At 38.0% G+C, this 16,655-nt stretch overlaps 1 protein-coding gene across 4 annotated transcripts in view; it reads left to right on the top strand.

The window, feature by feature from the left end:
- The first annotated feature begins 5,721 nt into the window (after positions 1-5,721).
- fgf13a (fibroblast growth factor 13a) overlaps positions 5,722-16,655 on the top strand; it is a 149,581-nt gene continuing 138,647 nt past the window's right edge. Inside the window, exons 1-3 of one of the 4 annotated variants that reach the window (XM_048175912.1) lie at positions 7,320-7,522; positions 7,677-7,679; positions 7,771-7,944. In XM_048175912.1, the coding sequence (XP_048031869.1) occupies positions 7,896-7,944 (49 nt within the window). In that variant the 5' untranslated portion in view covers positions 7,320-7,522; positions 7,677-7,679; positions 7,771-7,895. Of the gene's footprint in view, positions 6,142-7,319; positions 7,523-7,676; positions 7,680-7,770; positions 7,945-16,655 lie in introns of those variants that run through there. The other 3 variants (XM_048175911.1, XM_048175910.1, XM_048175914.1) reach the window with 3 other exon arrangements.

The raw sequence follows: 16,655 nt of genomic DNA, 5'->3' as shown, positions 1-16,655 counted from the left end.
CTGCTCTGATCGGATTTTGCCTGGTTTATGACTAACGTTCACACTGTCAGTCCAAATCCGATTATTTGTGTATCCAATTGGAATCTTATCTAAAATTATGATCTGAAAACATTTCTCTGTTATATTGTCATTTTCTGCTCATCCTTTCACTTTGCAACAACACAACCTCATTTCAGCAGCAACTTTCAACATGTTTCCTATAACAACGTATGACGTTTATGTGTTACATGGTGTGAGAAAGTCCACGGAAAATCCGATCAGAGCAGTCAGACTGAAACAGATTTCCGTTTTCTGAAATGCGATTTGAATAGGATTTCAAACCACATATGGAAGTTGCTCAAAACGGATTTGTAAAAATCACATTTTATGTGATTTTTTTGCCATTCACACTTGCTGAATCTGATCGGATTTCAATCGGATATGCACAAAAATCTGAGTTCTAGGAAATATGCTTATAGGGTTAGTTCACCCAAAAATGAAAATTATTTCATTAATGACTCACCCTCATGTCGTTCCAAACCTGTAAGACCTCCGTTCATCTTCGGAACACAGTTTAAGATATTTTAGATTTAGTCCGAGAGCTTTCTGTCCCTCCATTGAAAATGTATGTACGGTATACTGTCCATGTCCAGAAAGGTAATAAAAACATCATCAAAGTAGTCCATGTGACATCAGTGGGTTAAGTAGAATTTGTTGAAGCATCGAAAATACATCTTGGTCCAAAAATAACAAAAACTACGACTTTATTCAACATTGTATTCTCTTCCGGAATCCTTTCCATTGAATTGATTCCATTGAATTGATTCCATTGAATCCTTTCATCTGTCGGCGTTGGTAATGCACTTTTACGTCGCCGTGATTGTTTTTGGCGATTAGGACATCCACGACATTTTGAAGCATCGAAAATACATTTTGGTCCAAAAATAACAAAAACTACGACTTTATTCAGCATTGTATTCTCTTCCGGGTCTGTTGTCAATCCGCGTTCACGACTCCGCTTCTTCTTCTTCTTCTTTCCTGTTTTACTGCGGTTGGCATCCAGCTTATTGGTGCATTACCGCCCCCTTCTGCTCCGGAGTGTGGTTCACGACTCCGCAGTGACGCTGCTGATGTAAGAAGCTGCTGACGTGTATCTAGTGCGCCTGAGCTTCGTTTACAGTCTGAGGGAGACGCACACTGTATTCAAGCTATTCTACAATGTTTGTATTTTGGTATTGCTACATTTTTTAAAATGGTGCGTAAGTGTGCATGTCGCGGATGTCCTAATGGCCAAAAACAACCACGGCGACGTAAAAGTGCATTACCAACGCCGACAGATGAAAGGATTCAATGGAATCAGTTCAATCAATTCAATGGAAAGGATTCCGGAAGAGAAGACAATGCTGAATAAAGTCGTAGTTTTTGCTATTTTTGAACCAAAATGTATTTTCGATGCTTCAACAAATTCTAACTAACCCACTGATGTCACATGGACTACTTTGATGATGTTTTTATTACCTTTCTGGACATGGACAGTCTACCGTACATACATTTTCAATGGAGGGACAGAAAGCTCTCGGACTAAATCTAAAATATCTTAAACTGTGTTCTGAAGATGAACGGAGGTCTTACGGGTTTGGAACGACATGAGGGTGAGTCATTAATGACATCATTTTCATTTTTTAGGTGAACTAACCCTTTAAAGCTGGATGAGCAGAAAATAACATCATAATGGAGACATGTTTTGAAATCGGGTTAGAGACGACAGCATGAAATAGAACCCAATGCAGATATTCCAGAAAACGAAAGAGTGGCATAGGACACACAAAAATCAGATCTGAACAGTTGCGATACACAGTGTAGACAGCCAATAATTTTAGATTGGATTCCAATCGGATACACAAATGATTGGAATTGGACTGACAGTGTGAACGTAGCCTTAGATTCTTACATGTATCTCTACCTTTTTACACCTTTTGAATAACAACAATGTAAGATAAAATTTTTATGGTATGTATACACCATGGGTTGATCACACTCACTGACTGCCAGAAAGCAGTAGATCACCAAAGGTTTAAGCCCCCGATATACTTCAAGCAAAATTGAAGAATGAACTGTTATGACGTCAACTTCGAACAAAATCAGGCCAAAACAAAGTTTGTTTGGAGTTCGTTTTGCGAGTTCAAAACAGCTTGAACTTTCTGGAAAAGTTTGCTTCAGTTGGTAAACACCTTCAAGCTGCCGTTGGTCCATGGCTATTACATAATAGGTAGGGGCTCCACCCTGTTTGATGTAGAAATCTTGTCCGGTTCATTTCCTCTGTTGAGTTTGTCAAGGTCAGACGTCTGCGAGTGAAAACAAACACTGGAGAGTTGCTTTATAGTAAAAATTGAAGTGTAATTCTAATTGAAAGCAACACTGATACTGTTTTTTCATGTTGTAAAAATGTTTGATTCTGAAGTGTTGTATTGCAAAGCTCATGGAAATGATCAGATGTTTTCTTAACTGCTGTTTTCTCACCGAACGAACTTCTCTGTGAGTATATAGGGGCCTTTATGAGTGATGACACTTTGGGTAGAAAAAGCAGCCGTAAACCCAGTGGGGACAATTGTGCCAATTTTAGACTGAGGGGATGACAGAATTGTGGTGTCAGGTCAAGGCTTTTGACCTCAATTCTAACAGTTGCCTAACCCCATTGGGACCTGTCGTTGCTAGCATATGTGCAGCATACAGCACTGGAAGAAAACAGTGCTGATGCAGCAAAGACAGTGAAAATTAGAGATCCTCTCTTAGATATTTAATAAATACCTTTGTGGGTGGTGGGCAATTATCTATACTACAATGTCAGCCATATAACCCTTCAGTGTGTATGCTCTTGGTATGATGTCATACTGTTGTAGCAGAAAACTGATCATAACAGTAAGTTAATTACTCCCTTATCAGCCTCGCCCACAGCACTGGACATAACAATATTTACAAAATAAGTCTTCTAACCTCAGCATAACAGCAGTCCATAAATCACTTGCACTTAAAACTTGCACTTTTCTCTCTGTCCCAGAAAATTATTTTAGGAACAATCCCATATGACTTCTCTAAGATAACACTTTTCAAATGACATATTTTCCCATCCAGCATTCGGTTTGTAAAAAAAAAAGAAAAAATCTATTTGATTGACCATTGACTAGCTTGTTGATTTGAGCTCAGATGTTCATAGACTTTATTTAAAGTACACTTAAAAATACTCAGATTAAATAAGACAGAAAAGTGTCTATGACTTCTTTGATGAAACTAAAAACTTCTACAAAAGTTATTCTTGTGTTCTCCAAAGTCACTTTGAAGTGTGTGCTTCCTAACAAAACAAGTTAGAGAAAATCACCATGACTGTGTCCTGGCTGTGCAAGTAAAGCTGCCATTAATGTCAGCCCATAACTGAGCGTTCACAGCTGAGATTTTCTTCATGAACATTTGGATAATTGTTGCCCACATAATACCATCGTTCCAACCATTCATCAGTAAAAGCATTTCAAGGACACCTCTGGAAATCAACACCCCTGACTCACCGCTGTGAAATAATTCATAGTCTTTAATCTTAACTACTGTTATTTTAACAAGGTTGATTGAGTGAATACTGAGTGGCACATTGGACAGTGTGGCAGAGTCACATTGGATCTAAAGGCATGTAAAGACCTGATGTATCATAGTTTGACTCGATCATTAGGATTGAGTTTGCTATTACTGTTTAGGGAAATTAATAGAGGGGCTAAAAATATATATACTTTATACAGCACAAACTGTTTTCACTAACCGGTTCTGGATTTCATTTTTTAATTTGAACAAAATCTGTGAGTAAATATTGTATATTAAATATGGTAAGTCTGCAATTTTATTTGCGACATGTCATTTACCATTATTAAATGTGACCCTGGACCACAAAACCAGTCATAAGTCGCACGGGTATATTTGCACTGAAAATATGCATGGCTAAGGACTTCATTTGGACAACTTTAAAGGTTATTTTCTCAGTATTTTGATTTTTTTGCACCATCAGATTCTAGATTTTCAAATAGTTGTATCTCAGCCAAATATTGTCCTATCCTAACAAACCATACATCAATGGAAATCTTATTTATTCAGCTTTCAGATGATGTATAAATCTCAATTTCAAAAAACGGACCCGTCCAGGGTCACAAATTGAATTGTGTATATTAGCATTACTGCATATACCCTGGTCTCTAGACATCAGTATGGGAATCAGTCATTGAAAGACCTATAGCCGACCATTAATCAATATGGCCCTAACAAATCATTTACATTAAATGTAACAACAAACCAAGGTTGAATAAGTGATATGTTAATTTAATGCATGAAGTCTAATTTATATAATCAGGGTAGAAAATCAAAATGCCACTGAAGTGGAACATGTGTAACCGAATCAAAAATGCAATGTTTTCACACATCTCACTATTTCTCTTAACTGACAAGTCAGTTGCAGCGTAGTGATATCATTTTTCAGTCAGACGTTTTCATCATGTCATTCAGCTGGTGACCCCATTCTTCATTATTGATTAGGAGCACACTGACCTCCATGACCTTTTGCTTCTGATTGGACATTGTAAATATTGATTCCCCGTTTGGAAATCTGTTCCTCTCTTTAATGCTACCAGACCCTGCACAGAAATTTCTTATGCATCTCTCACTTCTCATGAATATAAATGGAGGAGGCCATTAATCGACACTGAAGTCCTGTCTTACCACAATGTACATGCAAAGATACTGTATGCACGTCACTGTTGTACAGTACACATATTGTGAGGTAGATCTCGTCATAAGGAAATGCCAACATAATATACTGCACACCACAATTCAAAATCTATAAATTCTCCAAACAGTATATTTAATCGAAAGTGATTCTGTTCAGGGAATGTAGTTGTTCAGTACATAAAAACTAAGCATTTATTGTTCCATATTATTTGAATAAGCACAATGTGTTCAGCATTAATGATGGTGGTACTTCATTTCAGAGGACGATGACAGATTTGAAAGGAAATAATTACAATGTGAGAACAAGAGACTTCCAACACTAACTGTTTTGTAAATAACTGTCACTGCAGTAATTCAAGCATTTAGCTCCAATAATACACATAACTGTCAACATTGTTGTCCACCATAAATCACCATTTTAACATGTTTAAACAAGCATAAGGCTGTCAACTCAAATCTAGTAGATTTTATTGGTGAAAGCTTTTTTGTTTGGTCAGCAGAGATGTTTGAGCATCAACAGAGGAAGGTTGAAGGGCAAAGGGAGGTTAGAATAGCCTTCAGCTCTCTCAGGATGCGAGCTCTTGCCTGACAAACTGCAAACCCAGAAGATACACTGCTCAGATAATCCACTTTAACCCACACATCTTGGATGGCCTCTTTTTATGCCTGCCATCTTCTTGAATTCTCCAAGGTGACTTTGTAGATTGCAACCTAAAAATGCCATCATTATTTGTGGAGGCAAACTTCATTCTGCTGGAAATCCAGCTGCTACAAATGATGTTCCCATTCTCCCCCCTCCAGTAAAACCTTTACATTTTCCCTTTTGTAGGATTCATTTGCCCATTTGAGAGGAGTTGCTGTGTATATGTAGTATTAAATAGCCTAAGACTACAAAGTTTAAACATCGTGAGTGAGGTTAGAAAGTTACATAGCTACTGGAGGTGGGACCTATAGTAATGGTTCAGAATAGTCTTCCATAACCCTTGTTTGTTGTATAATTTGGTTCGAATTATCAAATGAGAAAGCAGCACTGTCAGTTTAAAGCTCTGGATAGCGTTTTAAGAAAGTCTGGAAGAAACTTTGAAAGGCGTCCAACTGTCGCTAAAAATAGCAAGTATGGATCCTGAAACCATCGCCTTCTGTTTCCTTCCACTCAGAGCAGCAAAGGAGTACAATCCGTCAGGTGATAAACACAGGTCTGATGTCGTTTTTCTGTCAACTCCAAATTAGCAGGGACAAAGAAAGACCGGCATTTCAGAGTGAAACTGTGGTATTGAAAAAAAGGTCTCAAAAGCGGACAAACTGATCTTCAGATTAGGCTACGTGGAGAACTTTACTTCGTGGTCGAGTTACCTAGAGTGGAACAATTCATCGGTCTTGATCTCTTCATCGATTAAACAGGTAAGATCTTTTGATTGATCTTTTATATGAGAGACTGTGTCAGGACTAAATTTAAGACCATTCTCGCCTCGACATTTTCCAATTTGATTGGCAAATCTGAAAATGCGTTTTCACGTGTGATCGCATGATGCAGATTAAAAACATGTATTAAATCTTTTTTTTTTTTTTTTTGCCTGATAATTAGCCATTAATACAAACGTATCGGTTCACATTTAAAATATGGTGCATATACAGTCTAAAAAGTATTGCTGTTTACAGTTTTTAATCCTCAACAATGTGTTTCTCGAGATATATGCAGATATCATATTCATACTGTAACTCGTAGCTTATAGAGTAAATGCCTGAGCTTCTTCAGTTGCCTTTGTGAATATTGTTAGGATAAGACTGTGCATTGTCCACTCTGGGGACTTTATTAATGAAGTTTTGAGTGCTACCAGTATTTTATAAGGAGAATTATAAACGGATATATATAGACAGGGCTACTTTAATGTTTTATAACAGGATTCAGAGCGAATTAGTCATTCATGTTTGGTCATATTAAACGGTGCGATTTATACAATGACTTTCAGGGGGTTCAACCGGGGGGCGGAGGGAGGCGGGGTGTTAAAAATGGATGCCCCTAGTGGTTAACATTGGTACCACATGTATCCTTTTTTATGCTGTACAAAGCCACTTTCATCATGAAACAACATTTAGGCCTATACTTATTGAAATGTAGGCCTACATAGTTCATATCCATATAACAATTAAGGAAGTTTCCATGGGCTTTGTTATTAACTTTTTCAAGCGTGAGTAATTTCGAGAAAATAAGGTGCTTACATTACATTTTTATAGTATAATTATATTAAGCTAAATTTCATGAGCGACTGAAAAGATGAATTGGAAATTAATTGGAATTCTGGGATTGTTGGAATTTATAACATTGTTAAAAACAAGAAATATTAGCCTACCTTTCTTGAAAATATTTACTACATTTTCTACCGTAAACCGCCATTATTATGGATATCAGTTTTATTTCCTCTACATAGTGTAGGTGCTAATTCGTCTTTGACTCAACAATATCTGTTGCTCACACTACATTATGCCTTGTTTTACATCAAACCCAGTTTCTGTAAACGCTGGCAACAGGCTGGTATGTGTGAATATCTCTGTTACAGTATCAAAAGGTGGTTCCTCGTTATAGCAGCGCTCGCGACCAGTGTGTCACAGCTGACGTCGACTAACACTCGGTGGAAGCCCCTCTCCTTCCATCGCGCTTTTTGTTCTCTGGTTTGCTTCATTCGCGAGGGTTCGTCTTATTTGCATCACTTCGAGCTTCATGCGGGAGCCGTTTTTCTATATCAATGTGCATTAATGTAGGAGACAACGTGGAAGAGATAAGGTGAGATAACCTTGTTGATAACAAATAGCACAACGTGAAGGTCTGCGTTTGATTGTGACATTGGCGGACTTGTTACTAACCACGCGCTTTGTAAACTCGACTTCTGTTGTCTGTATGTTTAACTGCATTGACGGCTGTTGATAAATGTCGATAGAAGGTACGAGAACCATCACTTTCTCTCTGATGTTTTCCAAAAAAAAAAAAATTAAAAAATGTACTTTTGTTTATTTACTATGCGTTTCTTGCAGAGCTCTTATCTCCTCACCTGGCACCTTTGTTTTGGATTTGCCAAGGATTTTCTAAAGCGACAGTGGGTATACACGACTGAAGGATTTTACTCTAAATCGGGATCTATACATCCAAACTGGGATCTATGAGCGGAAAAGTGGCTAAGTCTAAAGAAGAAAAGGATGCTTCAAAGGGTAAGAACAGTCTTAAATCGTCTCGATTCCTCGCCGTGCATCACAGGTTTAAAGCGACCGTGAGCTCATTCATCTCCCACTCGTTGCATTGTTGCTCAATTGTGAAAACATAAAAGCAGTAATGGAAATTGGCCAAAATACACGTGAAACGTTGGTCTAGGACAAACGTTTATATATCCACTGTATTAAAACAATAATGAATGATTAGCTGGTCAACCGAGCATAGGACAAAACTGCCACCTAATAATAAAGACTGAAAATCAGCTTCCCATTCAGTCTGTTCTGCAGAGATGAATTATTGGGCTGTCGCTTTAACGTAGCCTGCAATAAAAACAATGATTATTCTGTTGAAAGTCCTTTTTTATGTTTTCTTCCTTGCACAAAAGGTAGGTCTGAGTAACTATTCAAATAGGCTATTTATCACATTTGCAAAGATCTGCGCTGTGTGATGACGCTTAATCGTTTGTTTGGGTAGCTACTGCGCAAATGACCTATTGCGTAAAACTGAGCTTCTGCATGTCTCTGGAACAGCCGCGCTTTAACGGGATGTAAACTGGCCAGCCATTGCCATGGAGACAAAGGGGCTACAGGGTTGCCAAAGAAACCTCCGCGCGATTAATTGATGTGCATGCTGTCTGCCGAGGGGTTTTCGTTCCAGTTTACAACGACATGAATATGCTGTGGTCCTTTGTTCCGACTGATGATAAACCCGAACTTGATAGCAAGCAACTTTAGAAGATATTTAACGAAATCGAATCTGTTAGCCTACTTTGTTCCAATAAAACGTTTTGTATTGATTAGAGTGACTTTCCGACTCACAGATCTTTGATTCTTTTGTGAAGTTAGTTTAATTATCCCATAGGCTTACTGATACAAAGGTAGTGTTGATCAGAAATAAAGATGATAAAGTGATAGATTTAGATTTTATCACGGAAAATATTGTTTACAGCAAAATATAAGTAAAAACAAAACTCGCATGTGCATGAGGAAAAAAGAAGGAAATCATTCCATTCCCCTCTTTAGGTAGAGTAGACTGACAGACAGACAGCTATCTCATCATTATGTTATGGAAAATATAGCATATCCTTGTGTATTTTTTATCATTAGAGTTTATAGTAAATGTACAGCAGACTTGGTTGAAAACCGACAGGAGTTAATTTTTCTTTTTGTTTTAGGCAGCATGTGTCAAAGCGTTGTATGTGACTCATTGACTCAGCATGCCGGCTTTCATCTTATTTGTTTAACTTTGGGATTCTCACCACCCCTTGTTCTTTTGTTAGTTACCTTGGATTTAATTTGTGAAATTTTAGGTTTTGGTTTTCTGCACTCTGTATTAGAACGAGCAGTGTTGCCATTGAGATCATTTTTGTTTTCATAGAAACTATGTGAAGTCATTCACACTTTGTGTGGTTGGTAAGTACACTGTAAAATAGATGTGGGCAGTTGTTGCATTAAGGGTTGTTTCTACTTAAACTTACCCATAAAAATGCTTTTGGCTGGTGTAGCTAAATGATGTCAGGTTGATTCAGTCACATAAACTGCAAATGTTGACTTAAAGGATTAGTTCACTTCAGAATTAAAATTTCCTGATAATTTACTCACCCTCATGTCACCCAAGATGTTGTCTTTCTTTCTTCAGTTGAAAAGAAATTAAAGGGTTAGTTCCCCCAAAAATGAAAATTCTGTCATTAATTACTCACCCTCGTGTCGTTCCACACCCGTAAGATCTTCGTTCATCTTTGGAACACAAATTAAGATATTTTTTCATGAAATCCGATGGTTCAGTGAGGCCTCCATTGCCAGCAAGACAATTAACACTTTCAGTGCCCAGAAAGCTACTAAAGACATATTTAAACAAACAGTTCATGTGAATACAGTGGTTCAACCTTAAAGGATTAGTTCACTTTCAAATAAAAATTTCCTGATAATTTACTCACCCCCATGTCATCCAAGATGTTCATGTCTTTCTTCAGTCAAAAAGAAATGAAGCTTTTTTCCAGGATTATTCTCCTTATAGTGCACTCAATGGCCTTTATATAAACAAATGATCGCCTTCCAAGTGGTTCCGCCAAAACCGCACTTTCATATTCTTCAAAAAGCTTACACTGTATGTCCTACGCCTTCCCTATTCTACTTACGGAACGAACGCAGCTCCAGTTCCATTTTTTCCGTAAGTAGAATAGGGAAGGCGTAGGACATACGGCGTAAGCTTTTTGAAGAATATGAAAGTGTGGTTTTGGCGGAGCCACTTGGAAGGCGATCATTTGTTTATATAAAGCATATACATTTACATTTAGTTTCACTAGATAAGACCCTTATTCCTCGTCTGGTATCATTTTAATCCCTTTGAAGCTTCACTGAAACTGTAATTTTGACCTTCAACCGTTTGGAGGCCATTGAAGTCCACTAAAAGGAGAATAATCCTGGAATGTTTTCATCAAAAACCTTAATTTCTTTTCGACTGAAGAAAGAAGGACATGGACATCTTGGATGACATGGGGGTGAGTAAATTATCAGGAAAATTTTATTTGAAAGTGAACTCATTCTTTAATGTTATGAAGCGTCGAAAATACTTTCTGTGTGCCAAAAAAGCAAAATAAGGACTTTAAACAACAATTTCTAGTGATGGGTGATTTCAAAACACTGCTTCAAGCTTCAAAGCTTTACGAATCATTTGTTTCGAATCAGTGGTTCGGAGCGTGTATCAAACTGCCAACGTCACGCCCCCCCCAGTGGTGAACCATTGAAATTTCAAAACACTTATGATGTAACAAAGCCTTGTTTACTGAAATCATGTGACTTTGGCAGTTTGATACACGCTTCGAACCACTGATTCGAAACAAAAGATTTGTTAAGCTTCAAAGCTTCATGAAGCAGTGTTTTGAAGTCACACATCGCTAGATATTGTTGAATAAAGTCCTTATTTTGTTTTTTTGGCACACAAAAAGTATTCTCATCGCTTCATAACATTAAAATTGAACCACTGTATTTACATGGACTGTTTTAAATATGTCTTTAGTAGCTTTCTGGGCATCTGAAAGTGTTAATTGTATTGCTGGCAATGGAGGCATCACTGAACCATCGGATTTTATCAAAAATATCTTAATTTGTGTTCTGAAGATGAACGAAGGTCTTATTGGTGTGAAATGACATGAGGGTGAGAAATTAATGACAGAATTTTAATTTTTGGGTGAACTAACCCTTTAAGGTTTTTGAGGAAAACATTCCAGGATTTTTCTCCATATGTGGTTGAAGGTCCAAATTGCAGTTTCAGTGCAGCTTCAAAGGGCTCTACACGATCCCAGCTGAGGAATAAGGGTCTTATCTAGCAAAACAATTGGTCATTTTCTAAAAAAATAAAAAAATATATACTTTTTAACCACAAATGCTCTTCTTGAAGTAGCTCTGCGACGCGCCAGGCATTACGTAATCATGTTGGAAGGTCACGCGTGACGTAGGCGGAAGTACGGTCGAAAAACTCTCATTTTCTCCTCCAACTTCAAAATCGTCCGACATCGTTGTTTTACCATTTTTTGTAAAGGCCGTTTGACTTATGGGACATTCACACCAGACGCGACTTGCACGAATAGTGCGAATAAATCACGCTATTCGCGCGTAATTGGACGCTTGAACATTTTGAGTTTACTCGCTTCATTCACGTGTGAAATTCGCTTCATTCGCATGTGAAATTCACTTCACAACAGACACGAATGAGCGTCATGAGAGGGGCTCTACCTCTCCTTTAAATATGTGTCCCTCAGACTCTTCCATTTCTTTCTGCACACTTCCTCTGAATAAACACAACTCGTCAGTGGGATAGTAGTTGTAAAATATGGCGAATAAGCTCAATTTGTAGCTTGTAGACCAATCGTTTTGCTAGATAAGACCCTTATTCCTCGTCTGGGATCATGTAGAGCCCTTTGAAGCAGCACTGAATCTGCAATTTGGACCTTCAACCCATTGGTAGCTGTTGAAGTCCACTACATGGAGAAACATCCTGGAAAGTTTTCCTCAAAAACCTTATTTTTTTTTGACTAAAGAAAGACAGACATAAACATCTTGGATGACACGAGGGTGAGTAAATTATCAGGAAATTTGAATTCTGAAGTGAATTAATCCTTTAACCAGTTAATTTAGATATTAGTCATTAATTTACAGAAAGTACTTACAGTGTGCAAGCTTTTGACACATTGTAGTTGTGGTGATCAAGTCTGAATCTGGCCTGAAATGCGCACAGATTGCATCCCGCTTCTCTCTTTCTCTCTTTTTTTTTTCTGTTTATCGCCACTATCTCTCTAATAAAGAAGGCAAAAACTCAAAATTAATAATGTAAACTATATGCTCAACATTGATTCTATTATGATTTTTTTAGCCATATGCATCTTATTTAGGGCTTGATAAATATCAGAGTACCCTTGCAATGTAATTTAGGCCAATGGTGCTGAATGCTCAAGGGCACCGGCTAATTAGCCGGAGGATGAATGCCACAGGCTCTGGACTGGCTGAGCAGGGCTTGCAAGTCTTTCATATTTTCTTGCAGATGAATTCATCTCCAGGCCAGATGCAGTGCCAAATCAATAGGCATCCAGAGCATAATTTAGAGAGGCTTCATTAATCACAAAGCAGCAGAAGCTCTTTTTTTTGTGCCCTGCTCTGACACCTGCTCTAATCTTCTTGGCATAGCGACACCCTGACTGCTGCAGCATCCAAATTGGTGGAGTGACTGAAGGTGGGAAAAAAATAAAATAATAAATGCTGTCTTGATCTGCTGGACCCAAGTAAATTAAATAGCTGAATATGCTTTGTGTATAAAGGGATGTTTTGTATAGTTCCAGTAGGTTAAATGCTGCCAGTAACAGAACAGACTTTGAACTTGTTTGGATGTAGCCACCCACGTTTCACCCACAAAGTAAGGGGAAACACATACTTTGACATTCAAATGCAAAAACGCTGTAAGTTCCTGAGGTCCAGAATTAAAGCATTACATAATTAAAGGATTAGTTCACTTCAGAATTAAAATTTCCTGATAATTTACTCACCCCCATGTCATCAAAGATGTATTTGTCTTTCTTTCTTCAGTCGAAAAGAAATTAAGGTTTTTGAGGAAAACATTCCAGGATTTGTCTCCATATAGTAGACTTCAACAGTTACCAACGGTCCAAATTGCAGTTTCAGTGCAGCTTCAAAGGGCTTCAAAATCTAGCAAAATGATCAGTCATTTTCTAATACAGTAAAACAGTAACATTGTAAAATATTATTACAGTTTAAAATAACTATTTAATATTTTCTGTCATAATATATTTTAAAATGTAATGTAAAAAGTTGTATTTTTCGCAGCCATTACTCCAGTCTTCAATGTCATATGATCCTTCAGAAACATACTGTATGTGATTTCCCCCACACCCCAGGATTCTTTGATAATTGGAAAGTTCAACAGAACATCATTTATTTGAAATAGAATCTTTTGTAACATTTTAATGTCTTTACTGTCACTTTTAATCATTTGAATATGCTGAAATACTCTTAATTTCTTTTATTAACCCCAAACTTTCTCCATCAACAAAGGTAGTTTGCATCCACATTTTACCACTTACATTTAGTGTGGAACAATACAAGCACAGACTCCCCGTTATCACAAACTGACCAGTGTTGTTATTAAGCAATAAGGTACTCAAGGCTAGTGCTGTATTGTGAATGAGTCACGGCTGAAGGGCGTTGTTAGGCATGATGAGAAGCGGAGTGCCTGCAACCCCTTCAGCCGTGACTTATTCACGATACAGCACTAGCCTCGAGTACCTTATTGATTTTATAAAATGGTTACCACACAATACAAATATTGAAGCCAAAAATATGCATCAATGCAACTTTCATGAAGTAAACTTTTACGAAAGCTTTCCTTTGGGGGGAAAAAATGACATTTTTTCACAATAAGTTACATTATTACGCCATTAGATGGTTGCAAAGACTGTCTTTATGAGTGTGTCAGTCAGTAGCGAAGACTTTTACATTAAAAAGACTGAATTGTTGTGAACACGGAACAATACGCAACTGACAAATGCTTTGACTAGTGCTGTCAGTCACGGGAAAACCCCTTAACTGTTAAAAGGACAGGATAATACATCGGACATTTAAACTGATTTTTTATTATAAGCATAGGACTGACCTGAAGGAAAATGCTAAATCTGAATGCAGGTAATAAACTCGCTCACTCGATCTTTATTCTTCTACATAATACAGTAGAGCTTTAATGAACAATATCAGTTGAGAACATACAGTTTACGTTGCTAAGAGTGGTTGCTAAGGGTATTGTGTAGTGATACACAGAACCGTTGGGTGAAGCGGTCATGTTTTATCGTGAATACAACACAGCTATTGAGCAATCAGAATCAAGGACAGGAACGAACTAACCGTTTTATAATATCAAGTACTTATTTTAGTAAGCAAATAATGTGCACAATGCTCTGCCAGAAACTTAATAGTTTTTGAAGGGTCTGACGTTTGTATAAGTGTTTTGTAAAGGCTGTGTAAGGACAGTGTGATTCAGGACAGTGCTACACGTTGTAGACTACAGCTTCCTCAGCGCTGACAGAAATCTCAGCATGAAGCCCTAGAGCAAGACTCTATCTGCATTAGAGAGCTGTCACTCTGCATTGCCGCCTTGCTCTCTGAAATGTTTGGGAATGTCGCGGGCCTGTCTCTATAGCTGTTCCCTCCACCTCGTAAATGACGGCCATGCTGGTGAAAGCGGCACGTGTAGTGCTCTCTGATTGTCCGGCCGTTTCTCGCTTTAGCTTAATCTCCAGCTCCTCACAAGACCCCACCGTTTGTCATAACAGCAGTCTCAAATCATGCCTGAAAAGAAAGAAGAGAATAATGCAAATTTGTTTTTGTTTTGGAAAACTGTCATAAAATGTCAAGTGCCTCTCCTTGCTTTGGCAATTTGCCTGTGGGATGCATATTCATGCTGGAATTAATATTCAAGCAAATCATGGTTATGTCACCTTCAAACATAGAAGAGCACAAAGTAGCCAGGGGTGTCATCTTAATTAAATGCTGTGACCTTAAAGTCTTCAAACACCTGGGGTGATGTGAGAGGAGCAGTAATCCAGAGAGCTCTGGAGGTGAGGTGACTGAAGGGACTGGAGGTCTGAGCTACCCTCTTTGTTCCTGTGGAAATCAGCTTTGCTTCAGATGGCAATTTATAGGTCGCATTGCTCAGATCAGAAGGTCTGTTCACTTTTCCCAGTCTCAGCCTTAGTGCATGGGCCCACAATCTACTCGCTGACCACTGATGCATATATTGCTCACAAAACTGGACAGCGCTTTTTTGATCTGGCAAGGTCTTATCTGATTGGCTGTCTTTGCGCAACTTCTGAAAGTAAAGAACACACGGGATTTATCAGTCTGCCTTGCAAACAAAGTTGTGTTTTCAAGGATACAATATATCCCCTAAACATCATACAGTATAATACAAACATGATCTGTGGTTGCTGGTTTCTCTCTTGTTCTTTTCAGCCCTTTTACAAACCTTAAACCTTTGATTTCTTTGTTTTTTACTGTTAATTTGTCATTTGAATAATTTGGACATTTTAATATAACGTTACGCCAATGCTGAGTTCACAAAAAATTTCAATTTATAAGAGGAAAAACAATTGATGAGAAAGAAATGGCAGAGAGAAAGAGAGCGAGTGACCTTAAATGGTCTATTGTGCTAGAGTTTTCATATTATGACTGATGACAGCAATGGCCTAGTGATGGTTGTAATGGGATTTATGCAGAAATGCATTTATAGGGATTAAAACCCAATCAGTCTTTCTGTGTTGTGCATGTAGGCCACTGCCACACATCCGGAAGTATTCACCTTCTCAGCGTTCACCTTCTCAGCGTTCCTCCATTCCCTTTAGTTATAACGAATCCTTTAATGGTGAGGATATTCAGCAGTTCTGTATTTAATATTTTCCTGTCTGTATCTAGTGTGTTGTACATTTCTTAGATAACAGTATGTCGGGTGTTATTTTCAGGTGAGTCATAATCTCTGAAATAATCACGTTCATAATCGCATCTTACTGATCTAGTTATCTGTATTATTTGTTGGGTTCTTTCATTACACTAATGGCTTGATTCAGGGACATTGTTTTTTGTAGGTGTGGGATTACGTTGCAATTCAGGATTTTGGATTACAGGTCTGAATGGAATTGTTTGAGATTTAGAAATGCATTTTCATGCCATTTGTTGATGTAAAGATAAGCCGCTTCGTTTACTGTCATTTATGGACAAAGGCAATTTTTATGTTGCCCTCTGAGTTTTGAAGTACACAAACCATTGTCAGTTGCTGCGTCCCAATTCAGAGCCTTCATCCTTCGAAGGCCGCATTTGAAGGCTGTTTGTTTCCCAGGCAATAAAGGATACAACAGATGGATCCTTCGCAGCCTGCAGAATTCATTGCGTGCCGGTGAGAACAGGATTTTTTTTTGGGACACACCTCCAAATCTGTTCCAGTCACTTCCATGGCCACAGGTGTATAAAATCAAGCACCTAGGCATGCAGACTGCTTCTACAAACATTTGTGAAAGAATGGGTCGCTCTCAGGAGCTCAGTGAATTCAAGCATAGTAGGTTGCCACCTGTTTAATAAGTTTGTTCGTGAAATTTCCTCACTACTAAATATTCCACGGTCAACTGTTAGTGGTATTATAACAAACTGGAAGCAAT

The sequence above is a fragment of the Megalobrama amblycephala genome, linkage group LG23 (genome assembly GCF_018812025.1).
Source record: "Megalobrama amblycephala isolate DHTTF-2021 linkage group LG23, ASM1881202v1, whole genome shotgun sequence".
Lineage (NCBI taxonomy): Eukaryota > Metazoa > Chordata > Actinopteri > Cypriniformes > Xenocyprididae > Megalobrama > Megalobrama amblycephala.
Note: the sequence above shows the minus strand (reverse complement) of the source record. Positions and strands in the feature narration are given on the sequence as shown.